At 48.4% G+C, this 25,369-nt stretch overlaps 1 protein-coding gene across 5 annotated transcripts in view; it reads right to left on the bottom strand.

Moving 5' to 3' along the window:
• ATL2 (atlastin GTPase 2) overlaps positions 1 to 14,935 on the bottom strand; it is a 48,091-nt gene extending 33,156 nt beyond the window's left edge. For 2 of the 5 annotated variants that reach the window (XM_032684430.1, XM_032684429.1), the window contains exons 1-2: positions 14,862 to 14,935; positions 8,855 to 8,994 (exon numbers count right to left, since the gene is read on the bottom strand). In XM_032684430.1, coding sequence (XP_032540321.1) covers positions 8,855 to 8,994; positions 14,862 to 14,920 — 199 coding nt within the window. In that variant the 5' untranslated portion in view covers positions 14,921 to 14,935. Of the gene's footprint in view, positions 1 to 5,450; positions 5,679 to 6,104; positions 6,195 to 8,854; positions 8,995 to 14,861 lie in introns of those variants that run through there. The other 3 variants (XM_032684433.1, XM_032684431.1, XM_032684434.1) reach the window with 3 other exon arrangements.
• Between the last annotated feature and the right edge of the window lie 10,434 nt (positions 14,936 to 25,369).

The raw sequence follows: 25,369 nt of genomic DNA, 5'->3' as shown, positions 1-25,369 counted from the left end.
AGCAGGATCCCTCATAGCATCTGAAGGTCCCACAAGTATTTAATCACACTGGCTATCTAAATGTTGCAAGTACATTTTTTCTACTGAAAGAAATAAGCTTGAAAGCAGAACTTGCATTTCTTAATGATCCTACCACATTTTATTTTGAAAGGTTTTTTTCCTTTCAAATCTCAGAGTCTAAGACGTGAAAAGTTTTCAGTAGCTATTTATTTCTACAGTACTATTAGCTTTAGAAAATACTCCAGTTTTGTGTCCCAATCCTCAAAGCATTACTTACTGCATTACTTACTGCACTTTTCGAAACAATTTCTGTACTAACAAATCTGACATACTAGCACGTAGAAAGATTTCTTTTAAGAATTTTGCACTGCATTCTTTCCCTATCCTCATGACAAGCTTAAGACTTTGTTGCTTGAAAGATAAGTGATAATTGCCTTGAGGGCAGTTTTAAGGCCATGTTTGGAATTACACTGCTGTCGTGATCAGAAATAGTTCTTCAGTATTAGTTCGGGATTACAAAGTATTTAAGCAATTTAATTCTCTCAAAAGCAAGATGACTTCTTGTTTTAAGAAAGTGATTTGATTATATCACAAACCTTAAACTCAATTTTCTAAAGCAGTCATTTTGACTACTATTCTATGTTTAAGCAATACGTTAAAGGGGGCAAAGCTTCTGTCTCCATGCCCAGCACTTCACGTACTTGGACTGACTGTTCCTGCCCCGAAATCAGTACTGTTACGATTTCCATATTAGGCAAAGGATTGACAGATTGTACCTTTTATTTCCCAACTGTTTACAGTTCCCCAAGTAGATCACACCACACAGACCAAGGTATATAAACAGGCACAAGTAAAAGCCAGAAGACCCTTTCTTTCATGCAGAAGAGGTGAAGCAGGGGATTAAGACAGCACTGCAAGTTTGCAGGCAGTAGTATCACAGGATAAGGCTTAAAGAGACAGTTAAAATAACTGCACTTATTCTTCCACTCAGCAGTACCACCCTGTTCGAGAAGATAAGAGGTGAGAACAACTTTTCCAAGTATGTCCAGCACACAGAAAGCAGTCCTAACTAATATGTCAGTACAAGCAGTTGACAGATGTTCTCCAACAAGTTTCTGTAATTTTCAATCCAAGTAAAAAAAAAAGCCACCTTGACATCCTGAAATCATTATAAAACACATTGCTCAAAAGACACTCCATATATTTTACTGAAACCAATAAGAACTTGTAAATTCATCATGTTTATCTCTACGGTGATAGTGGGAAAATAAACATATTATAATTTGACACTAACTACAGACTGAAACATGAATCTGATCTAACTGGAACAGCAATTGCATAAAAGCAAATTAAGTTCTACTCTCAAACATCAATTCACTAGAAATTACATTCTACACTCCATGTCTATAATGTGTACAGCATCTTATTAGTTCACGTCTTGAACATTTTGGCTTCTACTCCAAACTTTTAAGAGAAACCTCCCATGACTTGCAGTAGCACACAAACTCCACCCTGCCATGCAAAAATTACCCATATATAGGGCTGAAATTGCAACCATCATTTGCTCATCATCTGCACTGAAAATAGATCTGGAAATACATTTAGCACAGGAAAGAAAAAAACTACATGAGACACCTCCCCTCCTAGTAAAACATATAAGAATAACCCTCATACTGTACACAAGGTATAAATATAGGCCCAGTAACCAAACTGTAAACAAATTCCTTTTCCAAAAGGCATTTTTTGTGCAGTCTTACAGTTCTGACAGCTCTCCTACCTATTCCTCCATGATAGAGAAGAGCAGGGCATTCTTTTAAAGGAAGCTGGTCTTTCATTAATCATTTCTGGAGAGGCTCAAATGGACTCTTTCACTTTAAATTTGATTTCCTATTAGTCCTGCTCATGAGTTCATCAAGTGAGCATCAAACAGGATGCCCAATATCCAGCCTACCTGCATTCACTCAGGTAACTTTTGCTGGACTGCTTTGGATGCTACATGGTTCAGTAATGCCATCTTTGGTGGCAAATATTCTATTTAAGATTTTCCAAACTTAAAGATAAGCCAGCCACTAACCATTATAAAATAAGCATAGCTTTTTTTTTTCCCCCCTGTTTTTAATTACTGGAGGAAGATATTGATTTAGCTTCACGGATCACACTGAGCACAAAGACCTACTATTCTCACACTAGAATGAGATCTAAACTAGTATTGTTACTTCAAGGAGTAACATCCCCGCGGAGCAGCCGCAACAGGTTCCAGACAAACTAAGTAGATAACTTTGGGAGGTTATTCACATGCTTACACATGCTGTGGACACAATTCACTAAGTGACTTCTACCAGCTATGGTACTGCAGCGGGTATGAACCTTTCATTCCAAAAACAAAGGGGGACAGTAAGGTCCTCGCTTTGCTGCAGAGCGAGAACTCCAGTTAAACACCAGCTTGCCAAGCATTACCTTGTGCCTCAGAACATCTCCCAATAACTCATTTGTACACCTACAAAAACCAAGGGGTTTCAAGTCTTACGAAATACATTTAGTCAAATTAGAATCAGCAGTGGAAGAGGAAAGACAGATATTTGAAGTCCTCAGATTTCATTCCGTGTTTCTTAGGAGGGCAGTGGTTCAAATTCCAAGTTTAAATACCTTCCTCCAATCTTTGGAGTTGGAGGAAGGAACTTCAAAAATTCCTCCAACTTTTATATTCAAAGTGTTTCAAAAAGCTTGGCAAGCACATAAAATCTCAGTTTCTTGGAAATGAACAATATATAAAATATATATTCAGAAATAAACAGAAGTTAAAGGTCAGGCAAGTTAGTGACCAATGCTCTCAGAACATCAGTTCCTATTGGGTATTCATTTGCTGCTGGAAATGTCTTGATTATAATCCTTGTCCTAACAGACATCATTTATTTCTTATCAGTCATTTCTTTGCACCTAACTGAAATAGCAGACATCAATCTGAGCGATGATTTCACATATTCAAACTTGCTCATTTGCTTGTTCTGGTCTTTCAGACACAAATCCCAAGCCCACAAATGTATTCATGTAAATCAACTCCCTCCACAGCACTATGACCTCAAAATCAGCTACAGGATGAGATAATATTTTTTGTTATCAACAGCAAGCTTCCAAGAACAAGCAAAGCTACTTCTGTCTTTCCTCTAGGACATCTTAAAAAGTTCACATTGCTGAGAATGCTTTAAAAAAGGAACGCAGTCATTCTCCAGCAAGAGCAAAGTCTTAAGAACCACCATATAATGGTTGTACCATATATAAGTATTTCTGAAAATTTTCAGTTGTTTGAAAACAACAAATACATCTTGCCTATGTAGAAACTTAGAAAATATTTTTTGTGCCTTGCTCACCTTACGTAGTTGAGGTTAAAGACAAAACCTAAAATACTAACAACTGGTATAGTAAGTTTAAGAAGTTAATGCAGCATTTAGCAAAAAGTTGGAAAAATGCACTCCAAGCTGGCAGCTCACAGATCACACTGTAGGCACAGCATGCAGCAACAGTTTAAAGAAACACAAAAAACAAGGTAACGATTCAGCCTGATTTTAAAGTTTAAAACTTCCCATTCAAGGACTGCCATGAATATCAAAAATCATCCCAGGGATGGGGCCTGTTCATAAGAGCACTGCAAGAACAAAAGCAACTTCAAACCTAACTTGCGTAAGGTGACGTGTAAGTAAATTTGGCAGTTCTCCTCATGAATGTCCTTGCAACAGAAACTTCCATGGACTGCGATAAGATGTACAACAGGCACAAAGTTAAAACTAGGGTGGAGACTAACACCACTGCAGTTCAGTACCAAAACAAGGACACAGAACTTAATTTACCTGCATTTCCATCTGCTTATTACACCTGGTTTTGAAGTTCAGGCAAAACTCAACAGTTGGACAGGATGTGACACTGCCATCAGGAGATAAGTGCTCTTCCATTACACTGGAGGAAAATCCCCAGCCCTTCTCCCCTGCTTTATCCAGGCTACCAGCATGAGGTAGTGTCCCTATTATTATTATTATTAGGACAAGAAGAGAAAATAATGCCTCATCTATCACAGTAACTTTCTCCAGCCAGTGGTACTTTATAAGTACAATCAGTAAGCAAACACTGATCACTGCAGTCGGCATAAGGTACCTAAGAAGTGTCAGGACTCCTTCAAGACCTGGCTCAAGCACTCCTGTCCATCCAACATTAACAAGAGCTGCCTGGTCTCCTAAACCAGGAGAGACTGTCACATTTAAAGGAATCCTTTTACAATAGTTCAAGTAAAACAGTTCTGTGCCCAAACTATTTCAGAAACGTTTTTAAGTTGCAAGCAAGTGAGCATGAAAAGGAAAGAACACAGCCTTCCTCAACCCCACTCACTGCTTTCAAAATCATTTCAGTTGAAAAAACAAAGAGCTATTGCTATTATTTGAGGAGGTTCTGTGACACCATTAGTGACTTTAGGGTAAGTTAGAACATAACAGCTGTTAAGCAACACTTAGTAATGGTACAAGAGGAGTTACAGGACTCTCCTGTTACATTTCTCTTCTTGTAACTATTCCAACCTACCACTCTGCTTTTTTTCACTGTACAGAAGGCCGTTCTGCAGGCAAGCACAGATCATCCACAGCTGTACATGCACATCCTATCACCAAAGTTATTCCATGACTAAAGTACACAAGCAAAATGTGCATGTTTCCACCACTAATGATGACACAGCTAATTAAAGGCCATTTATTACAGGTGTGCTGGTGCTTTTATGACCCTGAGAAAGTTATGCAATAATCTAATGCTTTGAGATTATTAAACAACCTAGTGGCAAAAATACAAGAGAACTGCCAAAGGAAAACAAGCAGTGCTGGGAGGGAGAGAAATCAGCACTTGAGCAGTAAAGCAGTATCATATCCTCAATTTCGATCTCTGGACTCTTAAATTATTAAAATTGCAATGCTGCCAAACACAATCAAACTTTTCCACGTGCTCTGAAGCACTGCTTTTTCCTCCCTGTAAATCAAGCCAGGTGAGCTGTCACTCTGCATCTCCTAGTTTATAGTGTGGTTAGATTTCCCAGTCTCTAGCTGGCTTGCAAATCAAGCAATTGAAACCAATAGTGGCATATGGCATCTGCTGGGTCTTGTTTAAACTGTGCCCAGTCCAATCGTGCGGCTTCCAAATTAAGTGAGAGTTACACAACAAATATGTTAATATAGTTCGGCGTTCCAGCGCAGCGCTAAAAACCTCACATGATCCAGCTCATGTGTACAACCCTCACAAGTCCCAGGTGCCCCCTCTCACACAGCGTACGGCAGAGACACTGCTACAAGCTCTCAGCTTTTAAACTGTTCTTGAGGAATAACCATACTTAAAAAACCCACACTGCGCAGGCTCTAGCACGCCCGGGGCTAAAACACCGCGCCGAAGCCAGGTCCCATCGCCACCAGAGGATAGATTACCAGCGAGAGCAGCGCTGACAGCGGAGTGCACCCGGTCCATGCGGGGGCCGGACCGGCGCGGGTCAGTCCCCTCCTTCCCGGAGCTGCTCCCTCCTTCAGCGGACGCGGCTCCGGGAAAGCCGGGCTGCCTGGCTCCGCTCCCGACACCGTGCCAGGCGAGCGCCTCACGGCCCGGGGGCCCCTCCGGGCCTCCCCCCAACCCCGGCGCCTCAAGGGGCCGATGCGCACTCGGGCGGACGGCCCGGCCACACCACAGCAGGGAATAAGGTCACCCACAGCGGCCCCCGGGCCGCCCCCGCTCGCCCCGGCTCCAGCTGCCCTCCGCAGCGCGGGAGGCCCCGGCCGCAGCGCGGGGAGAGCGGGGTGACCCCGCCGAGGAGCGGCCGCACGCCGGGCCGAGGAGCAACCGCCGCGGCTTCCCCGCCTCCCACCCCTCGGGGGCAGGCAGCCGCCCCCGCCATTTTGAGGAGGGGGGAGGCACGGGGGGCCTCCCCCGGCGCCGCGCGGTGCCGCCGCCGCCGCGCCCGCCCAGTCCAGCGCCGCGCCGCGCCCCGGCCCGGCCGAGCCGGGCTCCCACCGGCACAGCCCCGCCACCGCAGCCGCCGCCACGGCCCTGCAGCCGCCGCCGCCGCCACGGCCCCGGCGCCGCGTTACCTGCCGGGTCGGGCCGGTGGCGGGCCAGGCCCGCGCGCCGCGCCGCGTCCCTCGCCGCCATCTTGTCCGGGTTTAAAATTAACTCCCCGTGACGTCAGAGCTCCGCCGTGAGACCTTTATCGCCCCGCCGGCGGCGCGCGGGGGGGCGGGGCCTCGCGCCCTGAGCCCGGGGGTGGGGCGGGGCCGGAGCTCCCCGAGAGCTGAGGGGAAACGGTGAGGGAGAGAGGGCCACACAGACAGACACGCACACAGACACATAGACAGACACGCACACAGACACACGGACGTAGAGCTTGAGCCCGGCCCGGCCCGGCCCAGCCCGGCCCTCGGGTGGGTGCCTCCCTCACGGCCCCGCGCCGCGATGACTGGGAGCAGCGGGGCTGCGGCGCGCGGAGCGCGTGGGGCACAGAGCGAGGAGCCCACACGAAACGTCTCCTCAGGGTGCGCGTCCCTCGGGGATCCCGCGCTCCATCGGCCGCTGGCCCAGCACGGCTCGCTCCGCGCAGCCAGACAATCACCGCTATGTCCACCTGCGCTGCACCCTCACCCCCTGCCGGGCCCTCGCCTCCCTTTTCCACCTCTGTTGGGCCACGGGGGCAGCCAGGAAGGCGGCCTTCACTCCTCCTAAGTTCTGACTCCCTGTGGCATTGCTGCTGCCCTTGGGCTGGGGGCACGCGGGAGGACTGCTCTGCATCAGAACAAGCCACACAAGTTCCCAAGGGACCAAATATTCCTGGGTTTTGCAAGAGTTTTGTTCCTCTAAACCCGAGCTGACCTTGCTGCGTCCTTTTAGGAGGCCAACTGTTAAAGCTTGCTGCCTTCACTGCACCAAGGTTTTCCAAGTCTGTGAAGTTTCCTATTGCTAAAGGTCATGTAAACCTTCACAAGCAAATTGGTCAGTTTGATCTTGGCACTTGTTACAACAACAGACTGTCCAATAAGTCATCATGTGAAGTGGACAACAGCTTTGCAAAAACCCACCTCACCATACTAATGCTGTCTGTAGAAATGATTTTTCTCAAAGTCTTGAGCTATGCTAACTTACTTCATCCTGGAGATGCAGCTTTTGAGTGACTGCAACTTAAAAAAGCAAACAGAGCTTGGTTCTGCCTAAACAGAGGTGGAGAGAAAGCTCAAAAGAGATCCTCAAAGTAAAACCCAACTATCATGGCACCTGGAAGTGTGTTCCAAACCTTGCTTTCCACCCTTTACTACTGAAGTAGCATATAAGGGTTTTCCTACTACTGGGATCCATCACACTTGCTGCTGTGCTTACACTGGGCAGTTCTTGTGTCAGAAAGTTTAACACCTAAACACACTGGAAAGACATTAATATGTGTAGAAGATGCTATAATCACACTGAGAACTGCACAAGGATACAATGATCAAACTCTTATTATATATTCAATTCTAGTTCTGACACTTGGATTAATAAAATATGGAATTCTTTAAAAGAATTTTATTATTCTAGATTTCCATCAGCATAAATGGAAGCAGGATTCAACCTCTTTGTACAAAAGTGTTAGTATGAATACTACTGAAAAAAAAATTGCCATTGTTCTTTTGCAGTTTGATACCCTCTAATTATTTGGTGAAAATTGGTGTCCATTGCCTGTCCTTCTAACATCACCCAAAGTCAAGGAAAACCTTTCTTTCCATCAGAAAGAAGGCAGAGCACACTCTGCATGTAGAGATATACAGGCAAACGGGCAAAGTAAAACACACTGAAAGCTAGAAACACTGTTAGCTGACAGATTTAAGGTTCAGCGGCTCAATATGAAAACTAAAAAAAACTGTGGGGGAAAAAGACCCACAATACTAAAGAAGTTTCCTAGTTCTGTTGTTAGTAAACAGAGTTGTTTCTGATCAAGTCTGGAACAGTTTGCACAGAGAGGAGTTTGAAATAGTGCATGTTCAGACAGATAGATTTCTGCTTCATGCAACAGGATTTGCTGCTCCTGTAATGTGAGAGCAGAAGTCAAGAACTTGGAGGTCAGAAAGCTCAGCTTTAATTCAGTCCTCTTAGGTTTGCAGGAAGGAAGGAGACATTTTCTGAGCTGAGGATTTTGCTATTAACATGTCATCTCCCGGTTGCAAATCACCACCACACTCCCAGCTACATGACACTTTCCTCTGAGCCAGGCTATGCAAGAGTTAGGACTGAAACTGCTTCAGCTAGCTGTGGATTTGGCCTGAAAGGAGCTTGTGGAACAACTGTGCAAACCACAGGCAGGCTGTGGTGAGAAGGGACTGCCAGAGCAGAAGGACGTGTCTAACTCACAAATGCGGGTTGGGTCAGTAGTCCCCTCTGCCAGCAAAGGCACAGTTTTGTTCTACAGACAGCATCTTCTCCTGGATTTGGCCATACTGTTTTAAAAAGCTCTGCTGTCCCAAGCTTGTCCCAAACCCACTTTGGGCCAGTCAACACAACCAGTGCCATCTATACCCAAGGCAGAGGCTGCTCAGCCACTCTGCTTGGAGAACTGTCCCCTCCTGTGGCTGAAGGGGAAACAGAGCCACCACAATGTTTCCTGGCCTTCAGACATCACAGCATGGCAGGGGACTGGCCAGTTCCTGACCCATGCAGGCAGAGGCACCCACTGGACACTAGACAAGGTCAGATCAGACTCGAGGTTTTTATGCCTTTCCATATAAAATGCTTCTCTATTCCTATCAGCTAACCTGTGCAATGCAGTTGGATTTGTTTAAGGTGACCTGTATGATGACAAATCCTTCAGCCAAACACCCACCTGAAGCATGCTGAGCACCACTCCTGGGCTTGGGAACAGAGCCATGTCCCATCTTAAAGGGCTGAGGGTCCTGGGATGAGCTGGAGACATCTCCATTGGTGGTTCTGCACTTACCAGCCTCTTTCCTCATCTGCTTCAGGCTGTGGAGTCCAAACAAGGTGATTCTCAGTCTTCCTTCTAGACTACACAGGGCTGCAAGCAGTCAGGAGCTGAGGACAGACAGCTGTGAGATAAAGGTGGTTCTTCTGCCAGCCCCCACTATTCGCAGCAATAAGGCACCTCCAACTCTTTGGCTGCAGTCACTAGGGCCACCCAGGACTTCCCAAGGAATAAGACTGGGAAGGCAAGGAGAAGTCAGCTCTGCAGTGATGGACCTGCCCAGCAGACACCACCACAGGAACTGTGCCACTCAGACAAGTCTGAGATGTCCTAACAGTCTCCCACTTGGAAATGCGTTTGGATCTCAGACTTGCTCCCAGAGGCAAACATATGCCCCCCGCAGAGTTCTGAAAAGCCCTGTAAGGCACCTTGTCTTGCTTTTCTCTGAAAAACACTCAGGCTGTGACACCACAGCCCTACTACTCATGGACTTCGTCTCCTCAGAGCTTCCCACCTCTCCCAGCTGGAGCGCTCCTCCCCTGTGCATGGTGCCAGCAGGCGTATGAGAACGTGCTGCTCTCCGAGCCCCTGCCCACTCTGCAGCTGGATCCTCCGGTTGGCTCCCTCTTCCCATCACCCATCCCTGTGCCCTGCCACATGCAGAAATGCACTGCTCGGTCCTGCCCGGGCGGGTTGGTGTTTGTCTCACCACATCTGCAAAGATCTCAGCCCCGTAAACAGGCAATCTTGGTTGCCTCTGCGTTTTTTTATGATGTTTGTCATTTCCCAAGGACATCTCTCTCAGATTCAGAGGCACCTTCATTTGTCACACAGGTGATCTAAAAGTTGCTGTGTGTCACTAGAGAGTGCTCAGCACTGCCCAAAGCTTGTATCTACCTGTGTGTGTTTGCACAACCTGGGGCTCACCCAAGGAAAGCCAAGGTGAGACACGGCATGGATCCAAGCCTGGTTCTTCTGCAGAGAGCTCCAAGAAAGCAGAGAGGCATTTGGGAGCAGAAAACAAGTTGGGAAGGAGGGGGGGGAAAATGCAATTTACTAAATCTCCTGAACATGAAGCTGTCCCACATGCTGAGAGGAGATGCCTTTTTAGCTGGCTGCAGGACACGTGCTCAAGAGGGAGAGCAGCCCTTACCATATCACTAATTTATAGCAAGCCGAGTGGGAGACACTTCTCATTCTTCCCTGATGATGACTCAGGAGCTGCTTCTCTGGGAAGGAAGGCTGAAATGACATTGAATTTTAGCTGTGAGAGCAGCTCAGAGCAAGTTGCTAGGCACCAGCTGCAAGAACTGCCCGCAGGTGCTATCACAGGAGAGGTTGAGCCAGTTCATTGGTCTCTCCCAGCGAAGCCGGAGTGCCAAATACCTTTGAAACGGGCATAATCTGTTCTCAGCCTGAAGGAGCTATTGCACAATCTTTGCAGGATTAAGGGTTTAAATCAAGGGACTGTGTCACAGCGGGCAGGCTCAGGAGCCGAGCTTGCCTGCCTGGTACCTGTTAGGGGGGCTCTTTGGGGTGATGGTACTGCAGCTTGCCCCTGGAGGCGGCACTCTTGCAGGTGCAAATGGGAGCTGTCTCCCCCACCCTACCCTGTCTTCATCTTAACCGGGTGATTGAAGTCTTCAGAGGTTTAAATGGCTAAGTGGTTTTCTTCAGCTCCTGGAAGTGGAGTTCTGTAGCCAGCTAAGGCTTTCATGTGCAAGTGTTTGCTCAAGCAGACTCCTATCATTTCAGTCTGTATAAACACAGTGTGATTTCCATCTCACTGTTATGCAAGAGCACAAGATGAGGCTGCCTTTAAAGACTGGGCTTGATACTGACTCCTGTGAAATCTGCAGTGCTGCTTAGAGTGCCAGTACACCTGCAGTGGGGCTGCCTACAGCCAGCACATTCTTCCACCCTCACCTGGAGGACAGGTCTGCTTAGCTACCTCCTGCCAGCTCTGCCTCTCTAAAAATGAGAAGCGCTTCTTGGGTTTGGGTCCCCTGGGTGGCATTTCCCAATGACCCCTTAGGCCACTGAGGCCACCAGAGAGAAAGTGCTTTCCCACACCCCCAGGCTTCAAGCTTCTTTGTCCTAGAAAAAGAGGAATTGCTTCAGCTGTCAATGTGACGCCCATCAGATGTCTTGCAGAGATAATCACACCAGCTCCCAAAGTCATGCAGCCTCCCTCCAAGGCACAGAGCTGTGTGTGTTTCTCTGTTGCTTAAGGAAGGAGGAGTCCCCAGCGGTGCCCATGCGATCGGTGACAGAGCTTCAGCCCCATACCACTATGCTTTTTCTACATGGTGCAGCCTGCAGAAATCAGGTTACCAGAGACAATTTGGGATGAAAAGTACTCCACCATCAGAGAGACCTCAGTGACAGCTCAGAGTCTCACTAGGAAAAATGCTGTGTAGAGATTTCATTCTTTATTGTAATAAAATAAGACTGATTTAGCTTAGTGTGCTGCAGGTATTTACTAGGAAACACTCCTATCAGCACTGGCTGTAGGTTTTAGAAGAGGATATCTGTCTTTGCAGCATAACTGATCTTTCATATCACAGGCCGCGTCCTCCCACATGGGGCAAAGCCTCACCGTGTGATACTGATTTGAGGGAAGTAGTGCAGCTTTAACACCCAGGGAGGGTATTTGGCATTGAGCCCTGTGCAGGCAGACCTGATTCCTGGTTGCATGTGGGGTTGAGTATGATTGCCCTGGCATACAAAGGGTGCTAATTACACAGCAGAGTTTATTTGCGTCCTTTGCAGCTACATGACAGGCTTGCTGGGTGAGATTTACAGGTCCTCACAAGGAAGTAGGTGGTTTATTCCCAGAGTTTCACATGCTTTCTTCCTATGCAAGTCCAGACTAGCTGCATAGAGATGAGTTGTGCTTAAAAGAGGGATTCTGCTGTGGATTCCCACAGCAGAATCTGACTTGCAACTCTCATTGTCCTTTTCTGGAAGACAAACTCCTCCACCTCAGGGTCCCATACACACCCTTGGATGGGGTTGCATTAGCCCATCACTCTATCAGGATAGGATGGGTTTGGAGGGAATTTAGCCACAACTCTCTGTGCCTGGTTCAGGAGAGGTTTTGGACAGCACAGGCTCCCTCACCAACCACTTGGGCACATCAAAGACATGGGAGCTGCCAACAGGTGCTGGTGTGAGCTCCAGTGACAGCAGCACCCAGGAAACAGGAAACCCAATTGAGCTTCTCCCACCAGCACTGTGGCCTTATGAGAGGGTGCCTGGGTCAGCACACCCTTCAGGGCTGGGATTACTACTGTGCTGCAAACCAGACCTGGATCTCGGTTATGATCCTTAACACATCAATGAAACTGTCTGGATCCAGTCCTGAATATTGAAGCAAAGTCTGGTTCTGAGTCTAGACATGAAGGGCCAGACCAGTTCTGCAGTCTCTGAGGTTCAGTGTGGCCTCTGGGCCAAGCTAAGGACACAAAGTAGAATGTGCCATTTTATCTGTCTGGAATAATGTGTGAATTTAATTAGATTTAATCTACTCTCAGTAAAATTTAGAACATGTTGTTGAAAACTTGTATTTAATCTAATACATTCTCCAAGCCTTTTTGTTTGTGTCTGAGCAGGGAACTTGCAGCACAGCTGTGGGCAAGTGCAATGAAATGAGAAGCCAAGTTTTAGCAGCACCCAAAGGATGGGGCTGAGATCAGCATCCCATCATCTTTGCATTTGTGTCAGTCTGATTCAGAGGCTCTCTTGCCCCAAAACCTCTCTGTGTGACAGGGGAGAGAGCTCAGGAAAGGCAGAGGAATGTGGGGAAGGCATGGTCATGGGGACTGGTACCTGCCACTCCAGTGTCACTGAGGTGGACATGTCCTTTGGAAAAAGCACAGTGCCAGGTTGCTGGGGACTGCTAATGAAGAACATGTCTGGATCCTCCAGGAAGACTGTACAATGGATTCAGGTGCTGTCCTGTACATTTGCTCCATGTCAGCTTGCTCTGTGCACCCAGTCAGCCACAAAAAGCACAGTCTTGCACTTGCTGTGATCACATGTAGCTCATTTGACAAGAGAAGGCTCCAGGGGCTCATCACAAGGAAAAACATGAAATTGTTTGGAAATATTAATCAGGGGGATATCACTTGTTTTGTTCATCTCAAGTAATGTTAACTTACAAGAAAGAGAGAAATAATGAGAGAAGGAGAGGGAGACAGCAGGCCTGGCTGCAGCAGAGGGCTGGAGGGTTAGCTGCCCAAACCAGAGGCAAATTCATTTGAGATCCAGGGATTAAGATACAATCATTTGACCTCAGATTAAACAGTGGATGAGCACAACAAGGCTAGTTTAAAACATCTGGAAAGGTGTTAAGGAAAATCAAGAGGGATTAAATAACAAAATAGCTGCATTAAGCTACAATGCCTCCCTGGATCACAGGGAACACCGAAGGGGCACCGAAGAGCCTGCTGGCAGGGACAGGCAAGCATGCTCTGTTCCATGGCTCTGCAGTGTTTGGGGGTTGAGTGACAGACTCATGGGTAGTACAGGAGGGCAGCTTGTTGTCTGGGTCAGTTGAGACGTGCATGTGTGCAAGTGATTTGGCAGAGCCACTCTCTTACCACAGGCCCACGAGTCAGTCCCATTCAGAGCTCTCTGGGGTCCCGGTTGTCCCAGAGCAGGGATGTCACAGATGGAGCAGAAGGCACTTTTCAAGCAGCATTTGGGAAGGACAGGAGCACCAGGGCTGCCATGGGCTGTCATGCCAGATGAGAAATATTTGGCTGGTGCACAAGACACCTCACATCATCCCAGCTCCCCAGTAATCCCCCACCGGTGCTGGCCTCTGGCTGTTGGGCAATTATTGGCACAGCCCTGCTGCTTGTGGTGCCCTGACCTCTGTGCAGGGAGATGCAGAGCAAAACTGAGAAGCCCAAAGCATCTCTTCTCTGTCACCACCATGCTGATGCCCTGCTCTGCCAGCACAGCATTCAGGGGGGCAAAATATGAATGAGGGGTAACTCAAGCTTCCTTAGTGCCATCCAGTCATCCTCCAGCATTTCTATTTCACACTCACCCTTGGAGCTGAAAACAAAAGGAACTCTCCCTGCCTCACACTAGTTTGTTGCTCTTATTGAGCTGCTCTCCCTCACCCTCAGGAGAGCACAGCTGCCTGCCAACACCCCTTATTAGGAAGAAATTATCCAGAAGTAGGCTAGCTAGCTGTGAAAGCATGCTCAAGGACAGGAACCCCAGGGCAGCGAGGCTCAGGCTCAGAGAGCAGTGTAGCTGCTTCCCAGCTTTGCTTTATGAGCTCTCCCTGCCAGCATGGCTTCTTTTCCTGGACTTGGCCTGTATTTCCTAGGACAAATCATCCAGCTCCCTCGAGTGACTGCTTACTTGTAGCCAACACACATCATCACTATCCATTCCCACAGGCTCCCTGATGTCCTGCAGGTTCCCATTTTGGCTACATTGTTTTGCCACACCTTTGAAATCATTAATACAGTGCTGTTATATGGGTGTCAGTCCCAGATGGGCAGCACAACCTGAAATCAGTGCCCAGGGACTGTGGGACTGGCCCGCCCCTACATGCTGGTAGGCACCGCATGGGAGTCCACAGTTCTGCCCCAGCATTTGCTCCACTGCAGGTTTATGAAATGCAGAGAGCAGTCAAGGGCTGGGGGACACAGGGCTGTGTTGGATGGATGCTGGGTCTCCACCTTGCTCAGACCTGGTGGAGAACTAGCAGCCCTGTGACAGACACAGTACCCTGCCCACACACTTCTAGTCACAGCATCCCACAGATAAACACCAGCCTTTCCTCACAGTGGCCAAAGCCACCTCCACACTGTGACCATCAGGCTTTACACCAGGCTTTTTTTTGTGCCCTTGCGAGATTAGTGCCTCTGTCACTGAAAAGTACCTTGCAATGAGGAACTCCAAGGCTGGGAAGGGTCTGAGCGTGGGACTGCCCAAAAGCATATTGCTGCTTTTCCTTCTTCTTCTTGTCTTGTGGGCAGTGATCCCACAAAGCACAGCCTGTTTTCCATGCAGTCCCACCACCAGCTGCAGTGGCCTGGCAAGCGCAGTGACCCTGAGTGATTATTTAACGGGAGATTGTATAACAGAGCTGGGCAGACATTACATTTCTGTCTCTGACCTCAGCCCTGGGAAATCTCCCACCCATAAAACTTCCAGTCTAATCTTTCAGACCTCAGAGGAACAGCCTTGGGCATCTGACACAATCCTTCAGAGAGGAGTAACCAGTGGGGACCAAGTAGCTCTGAGCAGGAATGGGCTGCTCAGCACATCTCAGTCCCACAGAAGGGAGAAGAGGAGGGAGCCTAATGCCCTACAAGGGCTCAGGTTTGGAGCCCAGACCCTGCTGAAATGCCCAGGACAACACTGCAAAGTCCCTCTGCTCCCTGGTATCCATCTAAATGAAGCACAACACTCGCCTCTCCATGCCAGTGAGCTGTGCCAGCAAGGTGAAGACGGATGAGCTGGCCTTGGGTAGAGCAAGCCAGCTCCAACAGCTCCCCTGGGTTCCAGTCACACTGCCTCTGGAATCTGGGAGGAGCTGAGCCCTCTGACTTACCCCAGAAGGGGTGGGCAGTGCCCAGGAGACAGTGGAGAGGTGCTTGCTGCTCTGGAGAGCCCCACACAGTCCAGGACTCAGGACACAGCAGCCTCGTGCTGGTGATGTCCCTAAAACTGTTGCTCCCAGGAAGATGCTCCTTCATGTGGCTGAGGAAATGGTTCAGGGCAGTGGCCTGCAGCCCTCAGTGGTCAGAAGGTCAGAAGTGGTCTCCTTGCAGTGTTGCAAGGAGATAGGAGTGGGCAGGCCTTGCTTGTCACTGCTGGGCACTTGCCAGCTGGCTCAGACCCATCTCATTCATAAATCCACCAAAACCAGGTTCTCCTGTAGGCTCATTTGAGCAGACACCAGGAGCTTGTTTCTGAGTTTGACTTCAGCATGTCCTGGTTCCAAGCATTCCCTTTCAGCAGGACCTGGTGGGTGTGAACAGCCCCTCCAGGATGAGCCTGGATCTGCTGGAAGCTGGACAGGACCAGCAGGGCCATCAGGCTGGTTGAAGTGAGGGAACATTGCCCACAGGGAGAAGTGGAGACGGCTGGCTTGGTTAGTTGTGAAGGAGAGGAGACTGGGGCAATTTAGCAGAAGTCTACAGTGACTTGGAGGGCAGCTACGGAGAGGATGGAGCCAGAGTCTTTCCAGTAGGTAAGACAATCTAACAGCCTGGCCAGCTCAGATGGGGTGTTGGGAAAACCCCTTCCCTGGAAAGGTGGAGCAGCCCTGGGATATGTACCCAGAGAGGAGGCGTTTCCATCCTTTGAAGTTTTTCAGACTTAGGTGCTCTGATCCAGCTTTAGCAACAGTCCTGCTTTGAAGGTTGGCTGAATCTGAGACCTCTCCAGGCCCCTTGTCACCAGGACTTTTATCGGGTGGCAAATCTACACCAAACTGAGCTGACGTCAGTCTCCTGCATTGAGCCATACATGCCAACTTACACCAAACACTGCTCTCGTACAACTTACAAAGATGTACCTGCTTAGGGATGCAGCAGCCCACACATGATTTCACAGCAGCCTTAGGAGCACACTGTTTACCAACAGCCACAGTAAAAACAGGTCCAAAGGGCAAGATTAGAAAATCCAAGATTTAAAATCTGTGACTCTTTCCACAGCTGGGCTGGGGAGCCAGCCGCTGCAATATAAGTCTAACCATTAACCAGGGGGCTAAAGAGGTGTAATGCTCTCTGAAGAACAGGGCACTGCATTACTGAGCCTGAGGTCTGTGTGTGCAGCAAGGCACAGGGATGCTCCTGCAGTGCCCAGCAAGCAGTGCAGAGGGGCACTGAGTCCATACGCTGCCACCACGTCTGACCCCTCTGCACCCTGCAGCAGCAACCAGCTATCAGAGCTCACCTGAAACCCTGTCTTACCAATATCTTTGGTAGGGAAGAAAATAATAAAAAGGTGTGCGAATGTATTTTTAATAAGTTACATAAACAGTTAACTTCAAAGCTGCCTTATAAACAGGTGATATGTCAGTGCTTTCACTGAGAGGTGAGCCGGGCCTTTAATTCAGAAAGATTTTGGCTGTTTCAAAGGCAAACTGCCTTCCCCTTGGATGAGACCAATCTCATCTAGAAGTATCAGCTTCTGCTTGCTAGGAGTATTGTGATTTTGCAAAGCTAGTCTACTTCATTTACAGGCAATGAGAAATTGGACTGGAGCTGCTCCTTGGACATTAAAAGCCTCCTGTGCATGCCTGGTGCTTTGCAGCACAAAGGAGGCTTGGACTGTACCCTGGTGTGCTGCTGGGGGCTGCTTAGCCTTCCTGGGGTGCAAGCTTGGGCTTTGATCAGCTTCTGAAAGAGCCATGCTAAGCAAGGACACAGTTTGAATACAGTAATGCTGCAGGAATGCACTTGCTGTGGCTGAAGCTGCCATGGCTATGCCTGGATTCTCCTGCCAGTGCCACAGCACCCAGTCGTGCCACTGGGGCCTGCGGTGCTGCTGCTGGCAGGGACAGCCCAGCCTGCCCCCCCTCCCCAGTGATGCAAGAGGTGCCTTTGCACTTTGCCTCAGTAGCAAACCCGAGCTGGCAGCAAACACGCCAGGTTGGCAGCTCAGGGTCACGCTGCAACACAGGAGTGCGTGGAGAGGGGCTCACCATATGGCAGGGTGGTTAACAGCTCTGGGCAAAGGGTCTGTCCGGGGAACATGTCCGGGTGCAAGTGCTCCCTTATCACACATTCACATGGCTGTGTTTACCAGGCTGCTCCTCCAGCTGTCTGTGAGCTGGAGTTTCTACCCTGCTCAAAGGGCAGGAGCTCACGGTTGCGTTTTTCCATCTGATCACACTGATCCAGCAGTGCTTTAGCGCCAAAGGACGACTTGTCACGCTGCATGGGAGGGGTGTTCACCAGGTCACAAGTATTTCAGCTGTCCTGGCATGGAACAGGTTGAGACCTGTCCTGTGACCTCACCCAGGCCAGTGGGACATGGTGTTCACTGGCTGACACAGCTGTGGGAATGGGAATGGCAGAAGCTGCCCCACACTTTCAGTTTACTCCTGTCCCCAGCTGGACAGCAGGGACAGCCCAGCAAGGGGCCCAGAGCACTCGGGCAGCTTGTGCAAAACACAGAGTGAGGGGCTCTCACAGATAAGAGACAGAGAGGGCTGCAAGAAATGCCAAACCGAGGCTGGTTCTTCTTTTCCCTCAGAAGTTACAAAATCGATGGCTAAGTTTAAATACCAAAGAGACTGTGACCTCTGGCTCTAGGCTGACCCTTGGAAAACACGTACCCTAGCCTGAAAGAAGGGAGCTCAAACATAAGGAAAACCCAAAAGGAACAAATCCAGAAGGAAAGCAGAGCAGGAATAAGCCCAGCTGAAGCCAAGAAGGGAGGGCAAAGAACAGCTTTCCAACAGGCACTAAGCAGCTACTGAACAACTGTGGCACCATTCCCGTTCTGAAACCTTGTTTAAAGCCAATTTTGTTACATGTAGTGAGGACGGGAAACAAAAAGAAGGTGGAAAACTCCCCAAATTACCAACATGGTTAATGTGGTTTTAAAATAACTCCTGTGCTTTGGGTATAAGTGATCTGTCTCCAAGTTTGAAGCTGGCCTCATTCTCTCCAGGAGTAAAGATAACACCACAGAGTCCAGAGAACAGTCAGAGCTTGACACCACATGGCTGGCAGGATCAAGCTTTTGGCAGGCTCCTGCTTTGGCCCAAGGCAGTCTCCACCAGTGTTAGTGCTTCTCCTTCACCTGTCTTCCTTCTGCAGTCCATCATTACGGGAAAATGTGCCTATGGCCTCTCCATCCCATCCCATCCCATCCCAGTCTCCCTTTTGAATCTCCCACTTGTTCTGCCAATGTGTTAGTGGCAGTCCCTGAAGATTGCCCCTTCCTCCCCTCCAGACTCTGTATCTTTCCAACCAAGCTCTCATCTCCTGCTTTGTGCGTGGTGCGAGGGGGTGTCTGTCCCTCGTGACTGTCTGAAAACAGGCTCCTCCTTGAAAACAGCCACCAGATTTCATCAGTCAGGCAGGGCTCACTGCTCCCTGCGCGGGGGTGAGCTCCAGACAGAGCCCACAGGGCACGGCTCAGGAGCGGCACCATCCAACAGCCAGGCAGGAGCCAGGGAAGCAGACACAGCTCCACCTCTGCCATTATTTCTCTAGTGCCCCCATCATGAGAAGTGGGACGAGCAGAGCCTGGAGGAAAACCAGGAGGAAAGAGAAGGGGACCCAGTCCCACCTCCTCCAGGTAAACGTGCAGGCTTCCTGTATCCCTTTTGTGAGCCCTTTGAGGCAGATGTCTCGCCCCACAGGGGACCCTCATCTCTTCTGAGCTCCACCTGTGCCACTGTGGCAGTCAGTTTCTCATGCCTCTCACCACCTCACTGCATTTATTTAACTAATACTCCTCAGGGCTCCCGGGCCATTTCAGGCATCGCTCATCTGTCTCCAGTGGAAGCAATTACACTTGTCTTGCAAGATCTGTTCTTCCTAAGCCAGGCTGCCATTTATCCATTATTATTGAAGCATCCAAGGCATTTGCACATGTTTAGAAGCATACCAGGTCCCTCAAGGAAGAGGGATGAAATATCACCTCTTGCCTGGTAGATTAAACTGCTTACACAAGTGGAATTAAATCTAGGTTTCTGAGTTATCCACTGGGGCTCTTTTGCAATGCTGCTCTTAGGAAAAGGGTTGCAGAGATGTCTTAGGTCACGCACCAGAGCTGGCAAGACTGCAGGAGAGATTCAGACATCAAGTTTTCCAACTTGGATGCTTCTGGTTAACCCAGAGAGGATTCCCAAGGCGAGGATGAGTTTCTGCAGAAACAAGTTTACATGCTGCCCTCTCCAAAACGTAGTTGTGTTCAGCAACATATGTGCTCACTGCCCTTGGCCGCGCCCTACACAGTCTCTCTCTTCGCTCACACGTCTCAGCAAATTCTCCTGTACGAGCTGGGGTGGCCATTCTGGTGAATAAAAGAGTCCAAACTCAAGCACCTGAGAGTCCTTCTGCATGTCTGGCTTTGCAGGTCCTTGCTGGTGATACAGTGCAGATGCTGCAAGACAGCACTCTATGACCTCGAACAGCCCACGAGCACAAAACAAAAGCAGTGTCAAATCTACTTAAGAGAGTTTGAGTAAGATTTCACTGTCCCCAGTTCTGCAGCCTTGAGCTACAGAAGTCAACACACGCAGTCACTGGCACTGAACTCAGATCCAAGGGCCTCAATTTCTTGCTGCCACCTGCTGTCCCCTGCCAGCAGGGCAGCCCTGCTCCCTGCCCTGCTCCCTGCCAGCACTGCCCTGAAGCTCCCAGCCTGGATCCAGGGGAGGAAACAGCAGGACCCAGCCCCTGCCCCCTGTGAAGCACCAGGCAGACCCAAAGCCTGGATGCTAACAGAGAAACAAAAGTAGTAGCTTCTGTGTTCTACTTCTCCTGGTTACAAGCTCTGAAAGTACAGTTGCACCTGATTTCCTACCTGGAAGGAGGAAGCCACTGATACCCAGTTGCTGCAAGCGGGGCCCATTAGCTCCCACTGGCAAACCCACAGGTTGTTTTATGGTTCTTCCATCTGCAGCCCAAGAGGGGCTCAAGTACAAGCCGAGAAGCATCCCAGGGGGGACAAGCTAGGCTGCAACTGGTGCAGTAAACAGCTCCAAGGACAAGTGGGAAAGGCCATGTAAGTCCCAGTGCACTGCAGCACGAGCCAAGGTGAGATTGACACAAAAGTAGCAACAAGCCGAAAGAAGCATTTTATTTGCAATTCCCTGAGCAGCAGAGGTCAAGGAGATGCAGCATGTGCACTGTTGGGAAGAAATGAGGAGCAGATAACACAGAAGGATCCATGTGGCCACAAGAGCAGTTTGAGCAATGCAGGCAGCAGCTTTATTACTAGGCTAAACTTGCCCTTCTGATTTGCACGGGTACTAAGATGGCACTTGCCCATATTTGCTCTGTAACTTTTTCTAGGAGAAAACTTAGTCTTTTACATCAGCAGTAGGATATTCTGTGACACTCAAGAAAGTTAAACTCAATTTGGTGTTTTAAGGGGATTTGCCAATGAGCACAGCACCCCACTCACACACAGGGCTCAAGTGGCCTGTATTTGACTTCACTTGCTTCAGTCTGGAATTGTGCCCACAAGGGGGTTTAATGCAGCTTCACCAGTCCACTTTATTGCAGTGCTTTAATGTAATTCAGATTAACTCCATGCTACCCCCTGTGCAGAAGAGGTCCTTATTTTACCCTAGTCTAAGTTGTGGCTAAGCCAGCCTTGGCCAGGTGCAGGGCAGGATCACGCTGCAGGCAGACAGAGGCCTCCAATTCACTTGCCAGGCCTCAGAGGACGTTGGAGATGGGAAGTAATTCAGAGGCGGTATCCAGATACACACGCAGGTGGACACTTACCAAGGACTGATCCTTGCAGGCTGACGTCATTGTTCAAGATTTGCCTGACAATCTCCAGGTCAAGCTGTCTTCACTTCAGTGAATTCCATCCAGTCATTGCCAAAGCTCAATCCCATGCCAAGCACTTGTAGATGCAGGGCTCTCCTTGCTCTAGCAGTATCCTTGCATATCCCTCCACGTGAACAAGACAACAGTGTCAGCCACTCACCTTGCAGCAAGTGACAGCCCTGGGGAACAATGGCCCACCTTTGGGCCAGGACAGGCCCACAGAGGAGCCTCCTCCCTGCTAACTCAGCCCATCACAGGGAGAGGGAAGGCGAGAGCTGCAGACACAGAAGAAATAATAATTAAAAAAAAAAAATCTATGCCTGCTACTTTGAGACAGTAAGTTTCTTGCTTCAACTGACAGAAAAGTAAGTTGAGTGCCAGGAAGCATTTCAGATGATCACGTGTCTGGTCCAGAGATGCAGATCAGGTAAAATCCTGCAGAAGCCTGACAACAGCAGAGCTGCAGGTGCTTGGTCCTGAAGAGGACCCCACTCAAAGCCCCTGCCCATTCCTTCATGGCAGCCTTCTGTATTTCAGATAAACAGGATTGCATCACCTGAGCTGTGCCAGGCACACAAAGGGAATTTGGGACTGACTGTACACCATCTAAAGCCATTTTTCCATCCTCTTTATTAAATACTGTATTATTTATCTATAGACAGAACCACAGGCCCTGAAAGGAACCAGGATAAGGAGGAGGGGCAAAGTCTGTTGCAAAAGGTCCGTAGAGAAGTAGTTGATAAATGCCTTTGTGGCAATAGCTGCCTCATAGCTCACTGTACCCAACTCTTCACTCTCCCCAGATTCCTGGCAGGAACCAGTACCTCCTGGCCCCTCAAAGCCCAGCAGGCAAAACCCATGCACAGGCAGGTTATTCACAGTCTGAGCTCCACACAATGCAACAACCAGTCCAGTAACATTCCCCTGCAAAGTGTGGATTTGTGGAGGACAAGGAGAGGCATGTTGGCTGTGCCTGTGAGGACCAATGCAATCCCTAAGGTCAAGCAAACTGCATGGGCATGCTGCAAGGGCAAGCTGTTCCATTTCACTAGTAAACCAGGAAGAACTGCCAAGGAAACGGGGAAGTCAAAGATTTTGGGTCTCATGTATTCATCATGTGCAAGCCAGGTGCCCAGAGCTACCTTGTACCAAACCCAAAGCTATCTAAATAAAATCCATTTTACAACAATCAATCTACCAGACACCTGTCTGTAAAAACTTGACAAGCCTGGCTCTGAAGGCTTCTCTGCTTTACAGACCAGCAGCACAGACATTTGTGATTGTTCTGTGCTGGTCCCACAATCAGGAGCCAAAGGTGTGCTCATGTTTCCTTTGCTCCTTTGATCAGTTCCCCATTAGCAGAGCAGATAAGAACAGTATCTCCCAGGTGAACACAGTCAGCCTCTTCACCCCACCTTTTCTCAGATCTCATCAGTGAAACTTGGTCTGTACTTGGAAAGGACACAAAGCAAAAGGCAGTGGTTATCAGCTTGGCTTCTGTGTTGCACAGCCCTAGGTACAAAGCTGATTCAGGGTTACTGGCAGGGTGTTTTGCAAAAGGTAAACAGACTCCTGGCCAAGCTGCAGGACAAGTGTGGACGAGTTTCTAAGCTACCACTGAAACTAGGAGCACTGGGCTGACTCCCACCCTCCTTGGCACAGGAGTTAACCTCAGGGCTGGCAGGCCTAAGCTCAAACCACCTACACAACTCAAACCAGGCACTTAAGTGGATGTCACTGTTGGGAAAACTGATCTTCGTGGTCTTCAATAGGAACCAGGCCAATACGAGGTACAGGCAGTCACACAGTGACTGGGGAAATAGGGAATATCAGCACTTCAAGAGGACTAAATTATAGAAGCAGCTTAAGTGCTTGCAAAATGGCTTAAGAGCAGCTTCACATGGAAAGTGATTGCTGCTTAAGCAATTTAAAGACTAGCCCCTCTCAAACATTGGTCAGCTATGAGCAGCTTAGCGGAGGCAGGTCTCCTGCCAAGGCTGTCAGGATGGCAGCACGCCAGGAGAAAGAAACAAGTATCCCCTTGGAGCAGAAAGCCTCACCCCACACACATAGCGCAGATGAGCGTGTGCCATCACGGTCTCTGAACTGCTCTGTCCTCCCCATGAAAGGAGGTTTATCCTTGGCCGGATGTTCCCAGGAAGGGTCTACAAAGCAGAGTTCCTGGAAAGCTGAGTCTGCTTTCAGCAATGAGAAAATGGAGGTTGCGCTGGCAGTCTCAGGGCAGGAGCTACAGGTCTTTCCTTCCTGCCAGTCTCAAAGAGGAAGATTAGCTTCTGTTGTCCCTGCATCCCTGAATATCCCTGCCCTATTTCTTAGGAAGTTTCAAAATGTACAGAAGACAGATAGATGAACCAGCTTCGCTTGGAAGCTTTGGGAGACAAAAAAGAGAAGCTCCCTTTCTTTTTTTGCAATGCCAGGGTCATCAAGGGTGTGGACACTGGAGGTAATGGCAGGGGCAGATTGAAGCAGCACTCAACCATAAACGATGTGTTATCGCCTATGATAAAGAAACCAAGAAGTGCAGGGTTGCACCTGGCTGTGAACTTGAGGTCCATATCTTTAAAGACATGGTGAAGTATTTCTTTTCATGGAGAGAAACGTGTCCTTTAGACTACTTAGGGTAGGGTTGCTTTTATCATTATTCGATAAAAGGTGTAGCTGCAAAAAGCAAGACTAGAGAGCATGTTACTCTGAAATGCTTTGAAATAATTCAATAGCTCAGTCCTGGTCTGAAATCCTGTAGTTAGTTCTCATTGCTTCACGTTAAAAGGATACAAAAAGGAAGAGTTAGAGGCATATAAAAGATCCTTAAAAAGGCACATACAAGTCTTTGCCTATAGGGCAACAAAAAGATGAAAAATCTCCACAGAAGTAACTAAAATATTCCAGTTTGAGCTCTATCCTCAAAATTCAGCAGTTTGTTTTGGATTTAAAGCGCCACCTCAAAAAAAAAAAGGTCAGTAAGTGGGATTCCCACCTTAAAGTACTGAAGTTTTAGGTTCAGACAGAAGCCATGCAGTAACTTCAAAAAAAGATTACCTAGATCACTTCCTGACCAGACTATTTCTTAGACACTTCTGAAGCCTTTTGACAAGATGCTTATCTAAAGCCCACTGACTGAATCTGATTTAGCAGCTACGGTGCTGTAGTTAACAGAAGAGAAAACAGAAGCATAATCCACTTAACATGCAAATCCCTGCATCCACGCCATTAAGTTTAAAATGGCCTGAAGTTTACACTTTGATGAGAAAGCATCAACTAATACAAATTGTGCTTCCTGAAACATCCGAAGTCTGTTGTGTTAACAGCCCAAAAGACAAAAAAATTTAGGAGAGAGTTTCAGTAAGAAGCACTCCAACTAATAACTTCTGGGGGCTTATTTGACTACTACCCAGCTGAATTTGAGTGGAGCATAAACAATTTAATTTTCTTAGCTGTTTGAAGAAGGATGAGACCACAAATGGAAGGAAAAGGTGGCAAGAGAAAATAAACAGATAATGCCCTATATGAAATTGAGTAATTACATCCTGTATTCTGCTGCAACTGCCAACCTCAGCCACCCCCCATGCTACAAGCCCATTTCAGTGTTTCCTTCTGAATACTGCTATACTGCCCCTGCCAGGACTAATTTGTTTTCCTGGATCCCAGATGCTTTGGAAAAGAGTGTTAATTATCTTGCCATAGCTGCTGGCTCCCTGGCACATTCCTGCAGGACTCATTCCCTTGCATGAAGACCCACTCAGTCTGCAGCTGCTCCATGAACACCAGAGAAGGAAAAGTTAAATAAATCATGCCAGAAATTAAGACCATGCATCGGCAGCTGCAACAGTCACAAGAGCATGGAATTAATGCATGGCTCTAGCCCAGGGAGCTGGCTGGGAAAGGTCAAGACAGG

The sequence above is a fragment of the Chiroxiphia lanceolata genome, chromosome 3 (assembly GCF_009829145.1).
Source record: "Chiroxiphia lanceolata isolate bChiLan1 chromosome 3, bChiLan1.pri, whole genome shotgun sequence".
NCBI classification, from domain to species: Eukaryota; Metazoa; Chordata; class Aves; order Passeriformes; family Pipridae; genus Chiroxiphia; species Chiroxiphia lanceolata.
The sequence above is the reverse complement of the archived record's forward strand: the minus strand, read 5'-3'. Positions and strand labels throughout refer to the sequence as shown.